This window comes from Mytilus trossulus, chromosome 2 (assembly GCF_036588685.1).
Source record: "Mytilus trossulus isolate FHL-02 chromosome 2, PNRI_Mtr1.1.1.hap1, whole genome shotgun sequence".
In the NCBI taxonomy this organism is placed as follows: domain Eukaryota; kingdom Metazoa; phylum Mollusca; class Bivalvia; order Mytilida; family Mytilidae; genus Mytilus; species Mytilus trossulus.
Window position 1 is genome coordinate 32991648 of NC_086374.1, and position 24411 is coordinate 33016058.

A 24411-nucleotide genomic window follows, 5' to 3' on the forward strand; every position below is an offset into this window, starting at 1 on the left:
ATTGATGTAACAATTTCAAAAATGTTTTATCATGCCATCGAATTACTGTTGAATCAGTTTCATTCCTGGGATACCAATTTTCGATCATTTCAAAGATGTAGTTTAACCACAAATTTAAATATTCAACGAGATACAAATTTTCAAAAGCCTTGCATGCAGACTTTAGCATAGAAGAAATACTAACTGATGTTACATTTGGTGTACTGGCATATAAATCTTGGAACAGATGAAATACTTCCAAGTGTTACATTTGGTGTACTGTTATTTATTGATATTTTTTTGGGGGAAAGACTTACCTGGTGTGCCTGCTGGTGTACTGGCATTACTAACTGATTTTGGACTAGAACTAATAGAGCTTTCTCTAGACTGAAAAAAAAGTATAGAATAAATATATAAACAAGGAGATCTGGTATGATAACCAACGAGACTAATGACATTACCTGGCATTGAATTTCATACTTTACCATGATTATTTAAAAAATATGATACCAACAAGTCTACCATTACCAATACACAAAAAGAATTTTTCAATCATATAAAAGTTATAAATGAAACATACTGCAGCAGTCTGTATAAATTAGTCAAGAAGCCAGGACACTTAAAAGAATTTTAGGTTTTCACAAAAGTTATGGCAAAACCATTTCACCAATTGACTCTTTTCTCAAGACAAATGAGAATTCTGTAATTATTTTCAAATACTTTTTGTGTTTTTAATCATTTGATGCAAATTTGTGCTCCTTTGTTTTTTACTTTGTTAATGTATTCATATGATAGAAAATCCAATGTTTAGAATGGTTTATGTTTATATTTTTTCTTTAGCCAAAGTAAATAAATAAGTTGGATAACCATGATGACAGTAATAATCCAAACTATATGAAATAGCATATTGAATGGGATACTTCATATTGTATCTCATGTAAACTTTTTTCAAATATTTCATTTTTAATTTATTTATTTACTGATATGCAATCTTCATTCTTTTACCTATCAAATCTAGTTTCATCAATTTATTCAATGATCAATCTTGAAAAAATAATTGACAATGTGTGCATGGAAAATAGTTGAAGCCCCTGCTTGTATATTACTTAATAAAGGAGGCATATCTCCAGAACAGTCAAAGCAAAGCCACCCAAATTCCTACTTTATCTGCGTTTTGCGATAATTAGCATTGTCACCCATACAGTATGGGTTTTTCTCATTGTTGGAGGCTATAAAGTTGCCGATAATAACTTACACCACTTTATTTGAACTTTAGTGGATAGCTGTCTGATTGGCAATCATACCACACCTTCTTATTTTGATATGTTTTGTATAAAGTTCATAACAATTGAATGAGGCAAACTAAAGTTAGAGAATGGAAACAAATTTTGAAATGTACAATGGGACAATCTACAATCTAAGTCTCTGATGTGAAGCTGCTAACCAACTATATGTCCATATATTCAGTAGTTCCTGAGGCCACACTTAAAAATATTTTGGTTTGCCCAAACCCTACCCAAAGGTTGAGACAGTGGGTTGGTAGGTAGGCATTTTCTTTTTTTTTTCAAAAAAAGAAATTGAAGTATCAGATGTTTATTAGTCTTCATGTCTATTTGATTAAAAAAAAAACTTCTTCAAATCAGGACAATAAAAGAATTTGAGTAGGCAGCTTTTTTCTGGGTAGGTAGCGTTTGGGCAAACAAACCTATTATTTATTATGGCCTGAGGTACTTGAGAATTGTGTGACGGGATTTTTTTTAATGGCCGAAAAGCCAAACAAAGGAACAAACAAGTTGATTACCCTTATAGAGAGGAAGTATAATAAAGCCTTTGGTTTCCATATCAGTAACTACACTTACATGCATACAAAGTTCTTTCCAACCATTCTGTCGTATTAACTCTAATTCTGTGAACATTTCCTCCACATTATCTACTTGTATTTTGATCATCTCCCAGAATCCCTGCAGGTCTTCCCATTTCAACAATTTACCATCTACAGTTGGGTTCTGAAAGTAAATAATTACCATACAACAAATACTCATGGGTGTATAATGATTTATACTAACTACAGAAGCACATGCATATTTTTTGGTAAAACATTTTTTTTTATCAACACAATTTTAAGATTATATTTGCATGTTTTGACTGGATTGCTGTAGGTGAGAGCCTTTATATATGCATGACTATTCTATAAAGTCTGATAATGAGCTTATAATGTGTTCAAGAAGTAAAATGTTCCAATAAAATCTTACCATATGTTCATAACATAAGTCTTCAAACTGTTTAAATTTTTGGTTGACCAGTAAATTGGCTTTTCCAACTGCTGCCCGTATTTTGCCACTTGCTGAAAAACAAAACACTCTGACTATAATCAAGTTTTATTATATATTTAGTTACTTCACATTAAAATGAAATTTAAAAAAAAAAAAGAGATGTGTGTTTATATGTCAATATGATAGCAGGCCTAAAAATACCCCCCAAAAAAAGCATTTAAGGTGACCACTTGGATTTTCAATAAAAAAATGAAAGTATCATAAAATACATATCATGTACAGGTATTAATAAGAAGCAGTGGTATGCTTTCCAATGAGACAGCTATCCACCAGAAACAAAATGAATAGGATGTTAACAAATATAGTTAGTCACTGTATACACTTTATAAATAAGTAAAACACATACCACATAGTAATTATAAGCTATAAACATTGTATTTTGAACTTTAAATCACTGGAAATTAAGAAAATCTGTAATTACATTTAAAAGAGACCCCCCAAAAAATGTCATCAGCAATGTCAACACAAAAAACCTTGATAAACATGACAGAACAACTTTTGGATGGTTTCCTGACTTGAAACCCAAATATTACCATATATATAGCTTAATACAGCTAAACAACAACGAATACAATAGTACAATCTAAAGAACAGGACTACTGGTGCTGTCAATGACAAATGAAAAGTCACAAATAAAAAGCAAAATCAACCCATAGTAAATAATTCTCCAAAGTATGATACTAAATGCAAAAAATGTAAACTGCAAATCTCCAACAACTAGGCATATGGAAATATTGCTGTTTTCATGGTCTAATTAAACTCAATCAACATATGTTGTACTTCCATTTAATAGTAAAAAAAAACACATTGAAATACAGTCCTAGATATAGGAAGATGTGGGATGAGTGCCAATGAGACAACTCTCCATCCAAGTCATAATTTATAAAAGTAAACCATTAGGTCATTGTACGGCCTTCAACATGGAGCCTTTGCTCACACCGAACAAAAAGCTATAAAGGGCCCCAAAATTACTAGTGTAAAACTATTCAAACGGGAAAACCAACAGTCTAATTCTTATTACTTGAAACTTAATATCACAACAAAAATCTAGGTACACAAGGTATGTAAATCACTTTAATCAAATTCCTGAATGCAAAACTCAGAAAGCCTTCCTGATATTTGTGTTACTAAGTTTTAACTGATATCGGATCTGTGTTTTATGGTAACACCTATTTCCTAAATTCTACTATTTATAAACTTTGCAAAGATTTCATCCTCTAAAAATATATAATTGGAATTCCAGTACATTGTAGTAATTTAACTTATCTATGTTAACAATTCAACTTCTACAGGTATTATTAAATCTTATAGGAAGTTTTCTTCTTCTAACCCAGTGACCCCTTTCCCATTGATAAACCTTGACCTTTTTATCCCACTAACAGTGAAATCAACAATCAATATTGAACTCACATGCAGCATCATAGAACACAGATCAATAGAAAGACAACCAGCAGAAAATTTGTGTGTGATTTTTTAAATTATATTAATTAACATGCTTCCTCTCAACTGTAACCCAACTATGTTTTTTTCTAATGAATTGAATACTGTATGAAATTATGCTTGATCGACTAGAATCTAATAGTTAGAGCTACTAATCATTGAAATCAATTAGGACCAAACAAATGATATTGGAATGCTTCGGTAATTGATTAGGACAAAAACAATGTAATTTCAAACATGAAGTTGAAAAAAATCAATATGAGCTCAAAGGAAACTACCATTAAGTATAATATATATATGTATTTGATACACCCATGTAGGGGTTAGGCAGATTTGATGCATCTTAAATACCCTGAAGGGTATTTTAACAATTTGACCTGATGTGTTTATGGAAAAGCATGACAACTGCAGGATATCAAATTACATGTTATGACATCTCGATGTAAGTTAAGAAGATAGAGATCTGTTTTGTCATGACAAAAAAATAAACTTTTTTTCTGAACTAGCGATTTTGAAAACTATTCTTATTTTCCTTCAGGGTGGTCATACACATATAATTCAGCCCAAGCCTCCTTCCTGTTATTTAGTAATCAGACTACTGCACAAGACAAAATAGACATAAAATGTACACCTCCCCAGTCTGTCATGTAAAAATACTAAAATCAGTTTTTTTTGTTATGTAATTGTACCAGTAGTTAGAGATATTTTTTGGTAAATCGTTCAGTTGATTTGTCCCACATTCATTCTAGATTAATCAAGTCTATAATTATTATCAAGTTACAAGTTTTAAAAGTTTTACGATGTTAAGAGTTTTGTTAAGTTTCCAATAACAAAACATTGGATTTGCAGCATCTACAAAAGGTGGAAGCCAATTATCTCCAGATAATCTAGATATAAAATATTTACAATTTTTCTCCTATATTACATACCATCTTCAGGGATATCTTGGCAGTATAAATCAGCCTCTATTTGCCGACACAGTGACACAAGATGAACAGCTTCTGTCTTTGTTACATTTAAATAATATTCTCCATCCTGCAAAACATAAAAAATCTCTTTTAAGTACAATGCTTGGACAGTATTGGTTTCAGCCTATGGTTTGAAATGAAATTCAAATACTCTGGGTTCTTTTTTTTTTAAAGTAGAACTAGTAGAGTGCATTAATTAAAATTCAATTTCATGTGTTCTTCAAGTGCTTATTTCTGTTATTTTAGTTTTTAATTTGACCATCATGACCATACATGTATTATATTAAAGAGTTTTCACATCATGATTAAATGTTCATGTAACAATTCATTACAGTATGAACAAACACATTGTTAGTTTGTCTTGGGAGGTAACCTAAATCTTTAATCATTTTGTTAATTGAATCATGCTACAAAGAAGTTCCTTGTGCATCATGTGTATATCTTTGGGGTCAATTCTTGACAAACAATTATCTTACTAACAAAGAAAGGTGATATGTACAATGTATGTATATATTACCATTAGGGCAAAAACTATGTGACTGTGACATTTGTATATTGTGTCTCATTTGAATATAGTTGAGGTAGCTAAGTAAGGATGGGTTGTCTAGTTTATTTTAAAAGTACAAATCTAAAAATTATAGCAAAAAAAAATTCAAGGAAGATGTTCATTTATAGCACAAATTCAGCATGTTCAGGGTATGTAGCTGGAAACCGTAATCTGACATAAGCTTTAAATACAAATTTGTATCAAATATTCAAGTGTTTCAAAGTCACCTAAATGGAAAATGCAGCTTGCAAGATTTTATATCATGACATTTCAATTTTTTGGTTTTAAAAAGCATCCATATTTTTATCTTGACATTACTCTAACAATCTAGTTAATGAATAAAACTTATTGAAGATTTACCTCTGGTATATAAACAAGAGGCTCTCAAGAGCCTGAATCGCTCACCTTAATTCTTTTGGTTAAATCTCTCATCAATGATTATTTTGGCTTTTCAATTTATTTAAATGTTTTTTGGATCGTCCTATTTTCTTCAAAAGCCAAAAAAAATAATCATTTTCTCCTATGTTCTATTTTAGCCATAGTAGCTATGTTTCTTGACATACAAGGAAAAAAAATATAAAATTTATACTAAATACTCTGAAACTCATTTAGCCTAAGTTTGGCTGAAATTGATACAGCAGTTTCAAAGGAGAAGATTTTTTAAAGTAAGTCAACATGATGAACAAATTGCGAAAAAAGTCCTTAAAGGGCAATAACTCCTTAAGGGGTCAATTGACAATTTTGGTCAAATTGACTTAATTGAAGATCTTACTTTGCTGAACATCATTGCTGTTTACAGTTTATTTCTACCTATAATTATATTCAAGATAATAAACAAAAACAGCAAAATTTCCTTAAAATTATCAATTCAGGGGCAGCAACCCAACAACAGGTTGTCAGATTCATCTGAAAATTTCAGGGCAGATACATTGTAGATCTTGACCTGATAAAGAATATAACCCCAGGTCAGATTTGCTCTAAATGCTTTGGTTTTTGAGTTAAAAGCCAAAAACTGCATTTGACCCCTATGTTCTATTTTTAGCAATGGCGACCATGTTTGTTAAAAGATCATAACTTCGGATACAATTTACAATCTAGATACCCTAAGGAACATTCAGTTAAAGTTTGGAAGTATTTGGCCTAGTAGTTTCAGAGGAGAAGAATTTTGTAAAAGATTTTTAAGATTTACGAAAAAAGGTTAAAAATTGACTATAAAGGGCAATAACTCCTAAAGGGGTCATCTGACCATTTCCGTCATGTTGACTTATTTGTAAATCTTACTTTGCTGAACATTATTGCTGTTTACAGTTTATCTCTATCTATAATAATTCATACCACATCTTCCTATATCTACTTCCTCAAAATTTCCACCATAAATAATTATACTTACCAACTTAGGATCTCCTGTTGGGTATTGTGTACCATCCAACACAGAATGTCCATTTATTAAACTAGAATTTACACTGTTCGTTACATTTCTATTGGCTCTATTATACACTAGAGGTTGAGGACGTATTAATCCAAATTCTGAATTACTACTGATACTTGTCCGTTGAACAGGAGACATAACTTTAGCCATCTCCGGAGACATAGGATTTGAACCTAAAGACGAGGAGCTAGAATACGGTGATCTTGTGTCCTTTTTAGATTTATATGCACTGTATTGACTGTAACGACCGTATCCACTCACTGAACAACTAAGTTTAAGATATGATGGTGTTTTTGAATTATCGGGTAACACTATTTCAGCACTATCGGCCAACTTTGGCATCTCAGTATATTCCACATTGTGACTAAGCGGTGTAACAACTGGATTTAATGAAGATTCTGATAATGAATGATCTTTCTTATGACTGTTTAATACTTTACTGTCATTAGACTTGTCTTTTAGGTTGTCCTGTGTACTACTGAACACAACTTTACTGGGTGTAGTCACGTCCCTACTCTCTTCACTCAGAATTGATGGGTCACTGCCTGAAATAAAAATATATCTACAGTAACATTTTGTTTAATAATATTGAAGATTAAGGTTGAATAAAGGAGCATTTTTAATACTGTTTGATCATACCACAAGGTTGTCATTTTTTAATCCATACATAAACCACAGGTCTACATTTTACAAATTACTCATACATATAAGACCTTTTATGTCAATCAAATCAAAAAGTGTCTTACAATACAAGCCTATGTGTACATTCCAGAAGTAAATGATGAGGCAGCACTAATACTTACCGAAACCATGAAATCAATACAAACTCTGTTTAAAATTAAAGCTCAATCATAAAAAGTCTGCCTTTTTATAAACTAACACTTTCAATTTTGAAGTATTAAAATTCAACACATACCAGTGACAATCTAATCAGGTGATATACAATAGATATCATATGACAGGCCACCCTTGTCACTCATTCATGGTAAATTAATTTACATGATAGGTACAAATGTCACTGAATATTAGGAAGACATCTCAATTACTAATGTCAGTCTGCATATTAGGGGATATTTACATCCATTTTCATTGTCAATCTCACAGACCCTTGAGGATTTGAATCTAACCTTAAAAAACACAATGAAAAGATGACTGAAGTATATTTATCTAGATCGTTACAATGACCAGAGGACAGTTATTGTAGGCTATAACTTTTCTGTATAAGGAATAAGGTACAAACCTTTCATTCTGATCCTCAATTAAAGTACAACTTTGTCATGTACAAAGTGAAAGTAAACCATTTACTTACATCATGTACTAGCTACCATCTGGTATGAGTAATAATGATCTATCTTCAGGCAGTTTGACCTTATCATAAGGGTCAAATTATAAATGCAATGCAATATGTCACTGCAGGGGAAAATATGTCAAATGTTTTGTGCTGAAAATGTGCAATAACTGTAGGGAATATGATTGTTTTTGCATGTCAACTGACAATAACATCAGAGTTTACAGTTTCCTGTTTGTATTCACTCAAGTAGGTTCTTGCCTACATTTTATTGTGATTAAACAATAGCAAATTTAATCTAAAGTCCTGTTTGAAATGTTCCTTATATATACACAGTCTGGAATTAAAATTTAGCAGTTCTTTGATTTAGACTAGAAAAAAACTTTGAGGTTGTAGTTCAGACATTGCTTGGATTTGTAGGATTGGAAAACCCTTCTCAGATCCTCACATTTTAATCTATTACAATTAAGATCAAAACTTATTTGTTTAATGCAACATGCAAATATTTATATGGAAATGTTTCTTAAAATGTTATGCTGTTCTTATAAAGGTTGATTTAAATGTTATGTAGTTTGTGTTAAAGCTTGCAGTTATCTTACTTAATCCTCAGTTTACATTTGTTTGCTGATCTGATAATAAATGATAAATTTCAACAAACATTCACAGTATAGAAACTAAAATTAGCTAGCAGATTTAGAAACAAGTTTATTTTTATATCATTGAAATCAAACCACATTTCAAAAACTTTTCCAACTGGCAAAGTTTGCTTTTTGAAGAAGTTCTCAACCTGTAATAGATCTCCCTTGACTGTCTTTAAGTGCTGTCATCATTACACAAGATAAAGTTCTGAATGAATCATTGAATAGGTTTACAAACAAAACAATCGTCTCAGTTCTGCACCCAAAACCTCACTTCAAAAACTACCCTCCACAAAGGTTAGTACCCATATAACTGATGTAATGATAAAATACACAGATTGTTTGATAATTTGAAATGAATGCCTCAATCTCCCTTTATGAATCAGCGGAATACATATTTCTAAATAAGTCTTTATTCAGTGGGTGTTTAAAGTATACACCAATGTCCTGTATACAAACTATTGATATAATCTACAAATTTTAAGCAATTAAATTGGTTGCGGTGAAAAGCATGTTTCAACACTTTAATAATGCTTTGCATTTATTCAAAATTTACTGCTAACATTTTAATGAGATTATTTGGTGGATTGTATTAATCTTACTTATAAATGAAGTGAAATATTTCACAGTAAATAAAGCTTATAAGTATTAGTAAACATTTTAAGTGTTTGAAAAGCCATTACACAGCTGAATAAAAACATCAATTCAATGCAATTTTATTTCCTGCAATATCCAATGATATATGTGTTTTATAAATTCTGAATTTAATTGTCAAAATCAAAGTCAGGTCTTGTTACCATGGCTATTGAAATGATTTTTTCAGTGGACACATCATTTTAACATACCTTTAAACCACTTCAAATATCAACAGAAATAAAAAGTTTGCTTAAGTTTGTTTCATGATATAAACATCTGACAGCAGAACTGTGTGCATTAATGATATTGATAAGAAACATGTTGATAGCCATCAATCATAACCTGCAGCTGACCCCCATTTAACAACCAGACCAGCCTCTTACTCATAACATGTCCAATGGTCTACCAATTCAAAATAGCTTTCAATATAAGGTGAAGGGTGATAGATAAATAGAATTGTTTTGATTATCTCATATTTCACATAAATAATAAGATAATTGACAGCAGTTAGCTTAGTTTCCAGTGGCAAATATTTCATGCATTTTCAGGACAACCATGGAGTATTAAAAAATGTCATAGTTATGTATACAAAGTAATAGTAGCAATCATATAGTTTACTATTCTTATATATTAGTCTTAAGTTCTCTTGTATCAACATCTTATCACTTATTGGAAGTCACATATGGAGTAGGACATTTGCATTCCAAAAAAACCCACTCACTTAACTTTATTTCATAACATTTGAACAAACATTAACACAAACATTATCAGTATCTAAAGGCTGGTTTTCATTCCTTAAACGGCTATTTTCTTTCTTCCTTTAAAGTTTTTTTAACAATAATATATAATGAAAGAATTTGAGTTTTGGGTAAAGGAAGGTTTCAAATTATTTCTGTTTTTACCCACTCCCACTCCAAATGAGATGGATTACTGTAAATCCTGATAATCTATTACAGCTGAAGCTGATAATATTTGTGAGTCCATAGATTGAGCTGACATTGAATTTGTAAAAATTCCATGGAGTTAGTAAGTTGTTTAAAAAGTAACATGCCCTACCTTCATTCAAAGTGCTGATAAATCCACTGATAAAAATACACACACAGCATAAAGAATGACTGAGCTTACAAAAATGTGTAATGAGTTTGCAAATAATTTATATCACTGCAAGATTTATGATTTTTTACGAATCTGCCAAGATCTTATGGTAAACATGATTTAAATACATTGTGTTTTATATACATGATATATCATCTCTGTATTAATGATCAAAAGAATATTAATAAATGTGTAATTTTTATTTGTTAAAAATAATTTCCAGCCATCTGCTTTAACTAATCTTTTGTAACTGTGCCAAGGAGAGACAGGAAAGTTTATATTTATGAACAAGGCAACCCAATTTATTACCCATAGTCCAGAAACTTATCATCCTAATCTGTAGACCCAAATGATGAACTGAATTAATCAATTTCAGAACCTTGGAGGTCTCTATGACCAACAATATATTGTGTCTCAGTTTAGGACCAATGCTTAACTGAACATAATGAAGATATGGTTTTGAGATTCCATTGACCACAATATGCGCATTGTACATGTACATGTGTAAGTGTGAAATTTTCACTTTAAAACAAATCACTTTTTTTTGCTTTGAGCTTTTAACCAAATGTAACCTATTCATAATACACAAAAATACACAAAAACTTACTTTTTTAGAAATATAAAACCAAACATCTATATCAATAGGTCACCTTGATCTAGATTGCATTCCATTGAATAAAATGAACAATCCATGTGAACCTTCATGATGAACAAAACATTAATCTCACTGTTGCATAAAGAAAGTATGAATGATGGTACAAAACAAAACATGCAACACATAAAAGTTATTTTGAGTTTCTGTTTTCTAAAAATATAAACAGCACCAGCAATATCAAGTACCAATGTCTTCAACTTAAATATGCTGAATACCAAGATTGCACTTCAAAGAAAATTGAATCTGTTATTCCTAATCAAACACTTCAACACAAAGCAATTGCATTATTTAATTCCATCTGTTAGCCTACAAAAGTTTAATTCCAGTCTGTCATTCTGTACTAAATGGTACCAGAACTGATTTTTTTAAACAAAATAGTTTAAAATGAACACTAACAGGTGAAAGTGATGAGTCAACAAAAAGAATCAATAGGCTGATATTAATCTATAGAAATATCTCACTTATAAATCAATGGCTGTAAATTAAGGTGTGATAACAAATCTATTTTCCTTATAAAAATTAAAGATTACAACAGCAACAACCTGTCACTCATGTTAGAGATATGGAGGGGGGGGGAGGGGGGGGGGGGGGGGGGGGGGGGGTATCGACCTGAACACACCATTGACACTCATGTTAGAGATATGGAGGGGGAGGTATCAACCTGAACACACCATTGACACTCATGTTAGAGATATGGAGGTGGAGGTATCGACCTGAACATACCATTGACAGGTCTAGAGGTTACTGTAAGTTCTAACAGCGCATCCCCCCCTATTTCTTCTTTTTCCAGTACCAATCATGTGCCAATCAACATCAGCTGAGAATCAAGGAATCACCCATTTTGGAGGTGCCTCTCCCCCTTTTTTTTTAGAATTTCTTGACACCACAGAAAGTTTTACTGTGAGATTGTTGGAAGTAACTCTTCTTATACTATGTATTCTTCAATCCCAAGTTTTCTTTCAATTTGAATGGAAGTGTTTATATTTTTCTTCTTTTTTTCAAATTAAAGTTCATGCACTATATACAATTGTACATGGGAAGCCAAATAAGTTTGGACAGCATCCATAACGGATATAATTGTCCATTTCATTACAGTAAGGTATTGTTCTATATACACAATCAATATATAATACATACATAGATACTTATAATTGCTATCCTTTTCAGTAATTAATCACCTAATGTGATTCCATTATTGTATCAATTTCTCCACAGACTTCAAAGAAGAGAATTAATCAGAATGGCAGATAATAAATTCTAACATATTGGCCATGTAACCAAGAGGCCCCCAGGTATCATGTATGATTGGCTTCCTTCCTGTCTAGCCATTACATCTAAATGTAGGACCTGATGTAACTGATTGTGTCAGATAAATTAATATAATAATCAACCAGGTAACCAGAAATTGTAAAATGCACAGCTGCAATCTTTAAAAGTAACAATTTTTATTGGAAAATGCATGCCTTGATCATTCTCTGAAACAACTTTTACTAGTAACAAATACCTTCTTAAATTATACATCATTGATTTTAAGTTACGTGCTGATTTCCCATATACATACACATGTACAAATATCTACGAAACTTTATTTAACTCTATAAAACGGATATGAGAAATCTTAAAATTTATAATAATATTTCCTGAAATATTTAAAAATTTCAGATTTATCTAAATATTAAGTGGAATTCTTATAACTTAAATTTTGCAAGATCATGCTTTTTTTAAATGCTGGTTGTGTTTATAAAAATATCATATTTCTAACTCTTGGATATGGAAATACAAATATTTATTTTATTGAACCCTAATGGTATTTTCAACATGTTCAATGAAACTTTGAAATTAAACTTGAAAAAGCTTTTAATTTACATTTACCTGAAGTCATTGTAAAAATATCTTATCAGAATTTGAGTCCACATTAAAAATTCCAGAAGTCTTGAGAGATAAATGTATATTTGTAAACACAGCTGGTCCCCTCAGTCCACTAACATGTAGGTACTTGGTCTTTTAACAGGGGTCTATCATTCATTCAAAACAGACTTGTATATAACATGATTTAATCACTGTGTAATATCTAGCATTCAGGTTCATTCATCCGTGAATTGACCCTCATTGATTTCATAAAGTGTAGACATATATATTTTAAATGCCTTAAATACACATATTAACATAATACCCAATGTTTGAATGCAGAATATATCCACCATTTGTTTCAACTAATTAGGTTCCTTTCCAAGTCTTAAGGTCACAATTATTATGATACAATTAACTAATATAACATTAAATACAAATGTACATCATTGTTTGGGGGAATTACTAGTCTGTCCCTTTTACTTTTATCAAGAAACACAAAATTTGAAATAATTGAAAAATTGTAAAATTATGGAAAATATTATGCTCTTATCTTATTCATAAGAAAAATTTATTGTTTTGTTCCTTTTTTTTTTGGCTATTTATATAACTCCATAAAACAAGCATTTTGGTTTACCAATTTCGTTTCTTATTTGCCAAAGGGACTGTGATATTTGAAACTAATTTCATCTTGGAAATAATAAAATTATTAAGTGTTAAAACATCTAGAGATGATTATTTGTTTAAATTCTGTGTTTACGAGTGTCTAGTCATTAATTAGGACAATACTATCATCAAATTAAATGTAATTGTCAAAAGATGGCAGTCTCTGAGATACAGATCTTCACTTTATACCCTCTCTACATACTATAAAAGGGGGAAAATAGAAATTTTGTAAATGCCCCAAATTAATTTTTGTTAAATCCATACACATATGGTCAAACTCATCGCAAAAAAGGTTTTTTAACAAGTAAAACTGTCACATATTTTACACAACAAATATGTACAAAAACTTCCATGAACAGAGAAAATGATAATAAAATCCATACTAACCACGCTTCATGTTATTACAAGTGTCCTGTTCCTGTTAAATACTATACATATTAGGTCAAAAATCCAATTGAGTCATCATCATCACATCAATACAGTCCCAATTAAAATTTAGTAAAGTATTGGAGGGAATGTCCATTTTAACAATGACTGCCTCTGTCAACTACTTGATCTATTTTTAGAAATCTCCTAGAAATATTGATCTGCAGCACATGGCAATAAAAATGAAACAAAAATGCAGAGGTTCAACTGGGGAAACCTCCAGAATGATGAAAAAATTGTGGAAAACTGATTTATAAGTTATTAAGTGAAATTTCTAAGCCCAAGGATCATAACTCTGCACAAAATCATCAGACCAAAACAAAATTTGATCTTGATCTGTAACTTGATTAAACAATAGACCAAATATTAAATCAACATCTTCAAGCATGAAAACAAAAAGTGTGGAAAACTGAAGGATGGACAGACAGACAGACAAAGTGCAAACCTAAAGTCCTTTTCCACTTTGTTGGTAGGGGACTTATAAAACAATTGTTAACAGCAACATAATTTGATAATCATAGTCCATAATGATCACATTAAATGTCTATGATATTCTGTATTTACCATGCTTCATCATAAAATAAGGTCAAAGTACTGAAAGACCCCCCTCATAGGTAAATTAAATACACTAAATGGAGCCAACACCCTTATGGGTGTATCCAATACTTACAAACTAAAGCTGTTCTAAAGTCAACTAGGTGTTCTTAGTCCACAAGCATGACAATTTGGGTTTAGACATGGTTAGGGAGTATAGCTGTTATTTGTGTACCATATATTGCCATGTCTTTTGAAAAGATAGTTTATTTAGGTTATTTTCCTATCAACTAGTTTATATGTGTAAAAGAGAGAAGACAACAGCTTTGATAAAGAGGACTTTCTGATTGTCAGCTTCTATTTTTTATCAGTCTTCAGATCTCTGATTCAATCATATAATCATTTCATCTAAATCAAATGTACCATCATAATCAGGAAGATTGGCCTCATTTTATATAAACAGATGAGGAAATATTTTTTCCTCTTTCCTGTTCATACATGTACTTGTAACAATTATATATATAAGTTCAACTATTGTGAGAATAACTCTGGAATGATTAAACTAAGCTTCCATTCTTTCAATTCATTTTCGAATTAATAATTTGTATGTCCCTTTGGTATTTTTTGTCTCTCTTTTACTTTCATTTTAACAACTTATTATTGGAATGTCCCTTTGGTATCTTTCGTTTGTCTGTGTCTTTCATTTTAACAATTTATTAAAAACATTCAAAACTGGGTGGTCACTTAATCATTTATACAGGGCCCTGTACTAATAGCTACTGTTGAATAAAAGCTTACCAGGTATATTTAATTGTCAAAAAACAACATCATAAATACAAGAGTAACAGAATTTCAAACAGCAAAGGGTGCATAACAATTGAACAATATGATTATATAAATGGTACCATATCAAAATCTTGTGTTAAATTATGAAAATCTTCACTGGGACAAAGAAAAAACTACTGTTCAGAATAATACAGAGACAAAGACTGTAAATGTTTAATCTCATATTACCAAAACAAGCAAACTTATCAGTTAAAACGAACAGTCCATAACTCATTGAAGCATTCAAGTTTTTGTAAAACAACACATCCATAATCAGAAACCAGTAAAACCCATATTACACAGGAATATACAACTTCAGACAACATTTGGAAACTTAGAAACCATAGGCTCTTATCATAAAACATATTCAGATTACATGTGGTGACAACTGGAAACCAATAAACTATATATGTTCTTGTTATTATTGAGTAGGATATTTTATTTTAAATACATGTACTAGAAAGAAGAAAAAAAATCAATGGACAAATTAATTGTGATCAAATATTTATTTCTAGAATTGTAATTTGTTGAAATTTAAAAAATATATATATATATATATATTCATACCAAAATAATTGATTTTTTTTTTTTTTATATTATAACAGTTACGTGTTCCTTACCTTCAGTGTTGAACAAATAAAAGCTGTATTTACTTTACAGGAAACTAAAATTTGTGTTAAACCAATCCTCTGTAGTTTTGTCAAGGAGCTTTGTATTAATAAATTACCTATATACACAAACTACTATAGAATACATTTACATATAGAACTAACCTTTAAGTTTATATACTGTGTATTAAACACATTAAATACTTCCCTTCACACTTTCAGATCAACACTTTACAATTTATTTATGACGTCAGATTACCTATTGCAAATTTTAAAAACTTCATCATTTTTACATATTTATGTCAAGGATGGTGAATTTCGAAAGGAGTGATGTTTTTGAAATATGATTACGATCTGCCCACAATTTTTATTGTTCAGAAACATTACATAAATTTCAATGAGATAAATATTTCAAACACATTTATCCTAATTATCATCAGTTTTATTCGGTCTTCTGTGGCCTAAAGCAAACCAGTTTATTTTTTTACATATTTCATATAAATCTTTTATGTGTAATTTTTATAGTTTATAACTACAAAGTTTCTAAAAGTAACTTCTGTTTGTCCTATGGAAACTTTTGACTAGCACAGCATCTTGATTTGTATGAGATCAAAATTGTGAATTGTTATCTTTTCAAAGACTTATTTATAGATCTTAAAATTTGAAACAACTGAATACTACACATCTACTTTTGCATAGGTACTATTTCTGTACTAAAAAATATGTAGTACTGGAAATTTACTTTTAATATTTAGTACTTTTTCTTTACTTTATAATTATTGTTATATATAGTAAACGGACAGAAAGTCTCAGGACAGTTATTGCATAAAGTCACAAATGTGGTAGGACAATTGTTCGAATATGTATTAAGAGTATAGTCCCATTTCATGTATAAGTTTTACAAGACATACCTAAATGTATAGAGGTTTTGGAGATATAGTCTGATTTCATGTTTAAATTCTAAAAGACAGACCTATAGAGGATATAGTCCAATTTCAAGTTTAAGTTCTACAAGACAGACCTACAGAGGTTAGAAGATATAGTCCCAATTCATGTTTAAGTACTATGAGACATATACCGATAGAGGTTTGTTGATCTATAGATATAGGAAGATGTGGTATGAGTGCCAATGAGACAACTCTCCATCCAAGTAACAATTTATAAAAGTAAACCATTATACATGTAGGTCATTAAGTGACAGCCTTGGCTCACACAGAAAAGCAAGCTATAAAGGACCCCAACAATTACTATTGTAAAACCATTCAAATGGGAATTGCCCAATTTCATGGTTTAAGTTCTACAAGACATACCTATAGAGGTTTGAAGATATAGTCCAATTTCATGTTTTAAGTTCTACAAGACATACCTATAGAGGTTTGAAGATATAGTCCAATTTCATGTTTTAAGTTCTACAAGACATACCTATAGAGGTTTGAAGATATAGTCCAATTTCCTGCATCTCTATACTTTTCCCATTCAATGCTATTATAATCATATCTGCCAATTTTGTCATAATTCCTGCCAAGACTTGATTGTCATATATTTCCAATCAAAAGTATGTAAGATTGTACAATCAGTTAGCCAATTTTAAACAGTAAAATATCTCAATAAAATTATCCTTGTAATCCTTTCTTGGGTAAAATTACTTCAATTATGACATAAAAAATTTTCAATTTATAATAGAAGATAATCTATAAGCCTGAACATTTATCAGATAAGTCAGGACAGGTTTGACTAATTAAATTAATTACATAATTAATCTTTTAATCTGTTGATGATATTAACACTCACATTAATCATCCTGACATAATTTAATTGCCATAATAAATTTTTAATAAAATAATCTGACCATCTGACAGTAACAAAAAATAACCAAGGTGTCTTAGAATAACTGTGTTGTTACTTTTGTTTCTGTCACAAGTATGATCATTTTACTTATATATAAACAACAAAAACCTGGCTATATTGAATATCAAAATAAAACATGACCAGTTAAAAATATCTCCAAACTTTGTGAATAAATCTAAATTGTTTTTGCACTTCTTGAAACTTTATAAATACATTTAAAAGAAAAACTTAATTGGTATTTGTCTTTTACAAGTTCCATTTTGAAAGTGTTTTAGCTTCAGCTAGAACTAAAAGGAAGAAATATTTACTAGATGTCCAAGAAAAATTACAGAAAGTCTTCAACATCTCTTATAGTGGTCTACCATCAAATATAAATATAGGTAGATGTGATATGATTGCCAAAGAAGACCAAAGGATTTGTGCATGTACAACCTACAACATTGAGCAAAACCCATATGTTTTCAGCAAAGAAGTTATTACTTTTTTTAAAAGTATAGCCAATTTTTAGTATTCATGAAAGAATTTAGAACCTATAGGATCTTAGAAGGTCATGGTATTGAAAAACCTGCCACAATAATTTACCAGTTATACATATATATATATATATTGCTTTTACTGAAATTTAAAACTTCACCTATTCAGAAAGTGCTTTACTGTAACATGCAAGAAAGTAACATAATAACTTACTATAAAGATATATTACACACTTAATGGATGGAACCTTAATGCATTACAAAATTTCAAAATAATTAAAATTATTAAAGGATGCATCATAGGCAGTTATGCTTACACATGTATTTAGAATTCAACTTTATAGTGGTGCATGAAACATAACACAGAGAAAACAAAATTAATTCTGAGGGATAAAAGTTTAGTGTACATTAACAAAATAAAACCTGAACAAAATATACCAAGTCTGCATTAATTTTATTTTTAAACTTAAAATTGGCACATACTACACTAATCCAACTACTTTCGTCAAAGGATTTGCTCATAAATACCAACGGATTTAAATTCTTTACATACATTTATGATTTTAAATCTACATGAATTACTGACTATTATTGTGTTATTCAGCCAATTGTTAACTGTGAATCAAATATTTTGTAACATTAAGTGTTTATTTATGTCAATAAATATAACCTGAAATTGATTACACAGCAATTCATATTTATGCAAGTAAGCTAAACTGATATATTTTCAGATTATTTTCTTTAAGCCATTTACTGCTATTCTATATCCAATGTAGTATTGTATTTTCATAATGTAAGAAATCTGCCATTTTAATTCATTCATTTATGAATAAAAAAGATGCAAACTATTTTTTTTTATTAATGACAAAATTTAGTTCAAAGGCAACAGAGTAGTCTCCCCTTGTGATTCCAATAATATTGCTAGAATAACTTCCCTTTGATTGCTTATGTATTGTCAAATGAAAATAGATGTACAAGAAACCATTGTTTCAGTTGAGAAAAATCAAGTTGAAGAATAAGTTGTTTTTCTAAACTGACATTATTTGAAATTTAAAAAAAATGTGCAGCTTAAAAGTTCAAGAAGCCTGTGTAACCACTCATTTAGATATATATGAGTAATTCTGACTATGTACCTGTCAGATTTTCCACAAAGAAAAGAGTTTGTACTTTGACAGCTCCTTTAATCCTGATCTAGTCCTTTAAACTTTTTGGGGTTTTGGTACATATGATGTTCACAGCAATTTTGTCCAGATCTAATGCCCAATGTTTAAATATTGTATATTTTAATTTGAACATAGAAGTTATTAAAGTGAAAGTTGATTGAGATTCATGTCTTGGTGTCAGACAAATAAACTGTTAAAAAATATCCTTCCTCAGAACTCGTTGAAGAAATAATTATGTTTCTAAAATCCTACACAAGTAAACTGGCTCACTGGAGTTCTCCATACAGATCACTATACCTTATGTCTGTTAACTGACATTTCATTCAAAGTCTTTTCCTTTCTGGTGCTGAACATATTTAATAGCAAAGAAAAGTACACAACAAACTTGCTTTAACCGTGTTAACCTTTTACATTTCTATGTAACTTCCAAAAATTATACAGACATTAGAGATTTCAAAAGGTAACAATCCCTTAATCCTTCAAGCTGAACTTATCCTTATCCTGAAGTGTTATGCTTTTTCTTGCAACACATTAGATAACGATTTATTATAAATCAATACACAACAGACAGATCAATCTGTTATTATAGAGATGTCTGTATCTTACAGAAATATGTCAATCAAGGACACCTCTCTCCTTCCCTGTCTCAAGTTATCATCACATTGCTCTCCTTATCAGACAAATCACTGTGGAAACTTTTATCCCACCAAAATTTAATGTCAGTTAGAGATAATATTTGGATTTTTTGCCTGATTTTTTAGTGTAAATTTTTGCAGACAGATAATGTCTTTTCATTGAGTTTACATTTCAATTGATATTATACAGTGTGTCTTTCTATGTAGTGATGTTACAGTGACAGTTACACTATTGTTTCAGATAAGGGTGAAGGTTTGGTACCATTAAAACGTTTAACCCGCAGCAATTGTTTGCACCTGTCTTAAGTCAGAAATCTGATGTTTAGTAGTTGTCCTTTGTTGATTTGGTTTCTAGTTTCTCATTTTCTATAAAGATTAGACAATTGGTGTTTTAGTTTGAATGGTTTTACACTAGTAATTTTCAGGGCCATTTATACAGTCTGCTTTATAGCTTGCTGTTCAGTGTGAGCCAAGGCTCAGTGTTGAAGACTGTACTTTGACCTATAATGGTTTATTTTTATAAATTGTGGCTTGGATGGAGAGCTGTCTCATTGGCACTCATACCACATCTTCTTATATCTATATAAGACATGTACTCTTAACCTTACCTGTAAAGTTCACATCCAGAGAGCAGTCTCCAATAGATTCATCTGCAGACATGGAAGACGTCAATACCCTTTGTAGAGACTTCCCTGACTTCGGCACCATTTGAACATTGAGGCTAGCTGAGGGATCTGATTGACGTTTAACCTTCTGGTCCCTTGAACTATTCTGTTCATTATTTGATGGAGGAGACCATTGTTTCTGTTCCCTGTTTCTACTGACTTGTTCCCTGTCTCTCTGAACTGGTTCTCTATTTTCTACTCCTCTGTATGCAGATCTAGGAGATTCTACTCTGATCTGAACGTTTGTTGGAGACACGGCTTTCATGGCTTGAGGTCGGTTATTATGCTCCATATCAGAGGGTGATCTATCATTCTCAATTTGTTTCTCTTTAAACCTATTATACACCTCTCGCTCAGACATATTGTTCTGTTCAATGGATCTGAGTATACGATTAGAAGTGGCATCAGATTTAAAACCACCATCAGTATCATCATGATTGAGACCATGGTCTTCTTTGCTAACTGAACCTGATTTAGACTTAGGACGTTTCAATAGGTTGAGGAATGACTGTCTGACTTTGCCACGAGAAAATTGTTGATTAGATCCTGTTTCCGAGTCCCTGCTCATCTGGCTACTTAGACTTGTTTTTGAACCTCTCTCTTTTCGTTGTTTTCTTGACATACGAGGTGACATTCTCCTAAAAAAGTTGCTGATACTACCACTTATTGTTCTTTTATGAGGAGTTAATTTATTACTATCCATTCCATCACGTGATGGTACAGAATTTGATCTCTCTGCCCTAATACCAATGTTTTGTGGTTCAGAAGCATAACGTTCATCGACAATGTTATCAGCACGCTGTTTGATTTCCGTAGAATAATTATCACGAATTGCATGGCGATAGCTTATTGTTCTATCATTTTCCTCCTTAGGTAAAACCTGTTTGGGCAGACTCCTTTGTTTATTCATTGGTACTCGACCATTGGGAGCACCATTTTTCACAGCCCCACTATTTCTCTTTGGTGCATCATTTACAAATTGCCCATCTACATTCTCCTTTTCTGGAGAGGAATATTCCTTGACAATCATCTCGGACATCTCTCTGATACGAGATTGATAATCTGTACTGTTATTGGCCATTTCGTTCTTATCTTCACCTGATAATGTTTGAACTTCGTAAGAATTCGAGCGTCTTACTGTCACAACTGAATCATAAGTAACATGTTTTGGACTTAATTTTCTAGTTAATGGACTTTTTGATCTACACCTATTAGATTTCAGACTAGAAATAGTAGGTGCAGGACTAGTTGACCTACTTGTTGACCTACTTCTGTCGCGTCTCTCAAGGGTTGTTACTGCACTGAAACTTGTTCTATATGGTTGAGGAACCCTATTTATAATTTCGTCCTGCTCAAACTCTGAATCAAAGGTTAATGAATTTTGTCTTGCTGGACTTTTTCCACGTGTTATATGATCGGCTATAATATGAGTGTCTTTGTTTTGTCTTCTGTCTAAAACAGACTGAGGAGACAGGGTGTCCATTGTGTTCTAGCCTGCTGGTCACACTTGTGGACACATTGTTGATGTTTGGTGGTGTAAGCCATCTTGACTGTTTATCTAGAAAAATAAAATAAATAAAATAATAATTAAACATATGTTATTGTATGTGACATTACAGTACCTAAAAATTTATACACTTTGAACCACTCTTGGTGAATAACTAAAATAATATCATCCTGCTTTGTACCTGATAAAGTAACTCCATCTTTGTTTTTTTCTTTTCTTATTTTTTAGTTTCCACACACAAATATAATATATAAGTTTTAATCTCTGATGCATGCATATGTAGAAATAAACATACATGAAGAGAAGTGAGAAAACCTTGTAAGTTGTGCAAACTTTTGTCTCACTCTTTTTCATAATCATTGTTACAACAAAATATGATTAATCTAATCTTACAAGTAGAACTGAGATATAAGCAGACCTCTACAAATATGACTCAGAATTTATAAACATTTTCAACTGTCATGCTTCCTATTTATCTCTGTTAACATGATAAGTTATCACCGCTGACAATATCATAGATAGTGAGGGAAAAAGTAGCTAATATTGACATCAGCTATGATCAGCTATAGTACAAATTGAAAACTCAACATCAAAAGCACAATTGCAAGAGCACCAACTATTTAAAATTAATTCTATATATGAAAAAAAGTTGTGTCATAAATATGTACATCATATCCATTCTTTTCCTTTTAAACATTGAAAGAAGTCATCTCTTGTACTGTGAGGGCTGCAAAAATTGTATCATACCTAAAGAATATGGGTTTATTAGAAAGGTTTCTATGCAATGGTCCATTATTAATAACATATTTGGAAGTTTTGTGCTAAAATAAGGTCATTTGGAAATGAAAACGAGTGTGGAAACAGTATAATAATAAATATTTTCTATTCATTCATCCTTTCATTCCTAATTATCTAACAGTTACATTATTACCTAAATCTCTATATTGTTAATGCATTTGTCAGCTTATTTCCTTGCGATATGATGTGGGCCATCTGTGCAGTGAGTGTTTTAGTGTTAATGGCCTATGAGAAATAAAATAATTTGTCTTCTATTGTTCTTTGTGTTGTGAATTAATGCTATATGTCCTTACTTTTCCATCAAAACAGAATATTAAAATATTGTTGTAACAAATCTTACTGATCATTATTTCCCTCCTATAATTAACATGATCTATTGTAACTTGTTTGACACTGCCAACTGGATTATAAACTACCATTGTATTACTGCCCTAAGCAATGTATGTACAAGAGATGATCATTTGCTTTGTTCTCCACACATTTATGTCAATTTCCCCCCCAAAAAATTATAATTAAATTACTTACATTGTACTTAGTGATTGTTTAAGTTTGCAGTATCAGAATCCAATTGTTACCGGTAAATAAAAATGAAAAGTTGACATAAAATTTTGGTAATTGTATGAAATCTGCTGGCAAGTAAAGAGCTGATTATCTTATCAATCATGTATTTCCACTTTTGGTATCTAGCTAAATTTTGCTCTGAATGACCTTACATCTGCTCCAATCAATTTTCTATGATCAAACTTTTTAATTGTGATGTCAAATTTTACAGGAACTTGTGTGATTTTACATAGGCGGACAAATTTGCATACAAGTGTAAATACATCTATTGTCTTCTAACTTGTTATCCTAATTTACCACCTGTCATTATAACCAACCAGGTATATCTAACAAATTGTTTCATCTACTCATGTTGTAAAACCATCTTTTAATGGACGACTAAAAAGCTTGATCTTAATGAAAAATCTAATTTCAAAAAGATCTAATGCAGAAAAGCTTGTGGGAGTAACAAACAAACTAATTTGAATTAAACAAAAAGATGTCTCCAAACAGATATATTATAACCAGAATATCCCCTCCCCTCCTTCAAGAGGGAGCTGTTATTAAAACAATTATAACAACAGAAAATAACCTAATTTCAAGACCTGAATTGTTGGCCTCTGCACATAAGTTAATAGTAGGGTGGCAAAAGTTTAAGACTGGTGAGAACATGAGGTTAAGGTCAGTGATGCAACACTAGTTAGACTGGTGAGAACATGAAGTTAAAGTCAGTGAGGTAACACTAGTAAGACATAAGTGAGAACATGAGGTTAAGGTCAGTGAGGTAACACTAGTTAGACTGGTGAGAACATGAGGTTAAGGTCAGTGAGGTAACACTAGTAAGACTTAAGTGAGAACATGAGGTTA

The 24411-nt window shown here is 31.0% G+C and overlaps 1 protein-coding gene across 3 annotated transcripts in view; it reads right to left on the reverse strand.

Annotated features, from left to right (window-relative positions):
- The window catches only part of LOC134707035 (uncharacterized), a 48570-nt gene that overhangs the window by 3724 nt on the left and 20435 nt on the right, over positions 1 to 24411 (reverse strand). For all 3 annotated transcript variants that reach the window (XM_063566513.1, XM_063566515.1, XM_063566514.1), the window contains 6 exons: positions 20643 to 22257; positions 6658 to 7241; positions 4682 to 4787; positions 2232 to 2323; positions 1839 to 1985; positions 297 to 366 (listed from right to left, as the gene is read on the reverse strand). In XM_063566513.1, the coding sequence (XP_063422583.1) occupies positions 297 to 366; positions 1839 to 1985; positions 2232 to 2323; positions 4682 to 4787; positions 6658 to 7241; positions 20643 to 22182 (2539 nt within the window). In that variant the 5' untranslated portion in view covers positions 22183 to 22257. The remainder of the gene's footprint in view (positions 1 to 296; positions 367 to 1838; positions 1986 to 2231; positions 2324 to 4681; positions 4788 to 6657; positions 7242 to 20642; positions 22258 to 24411) is intronic.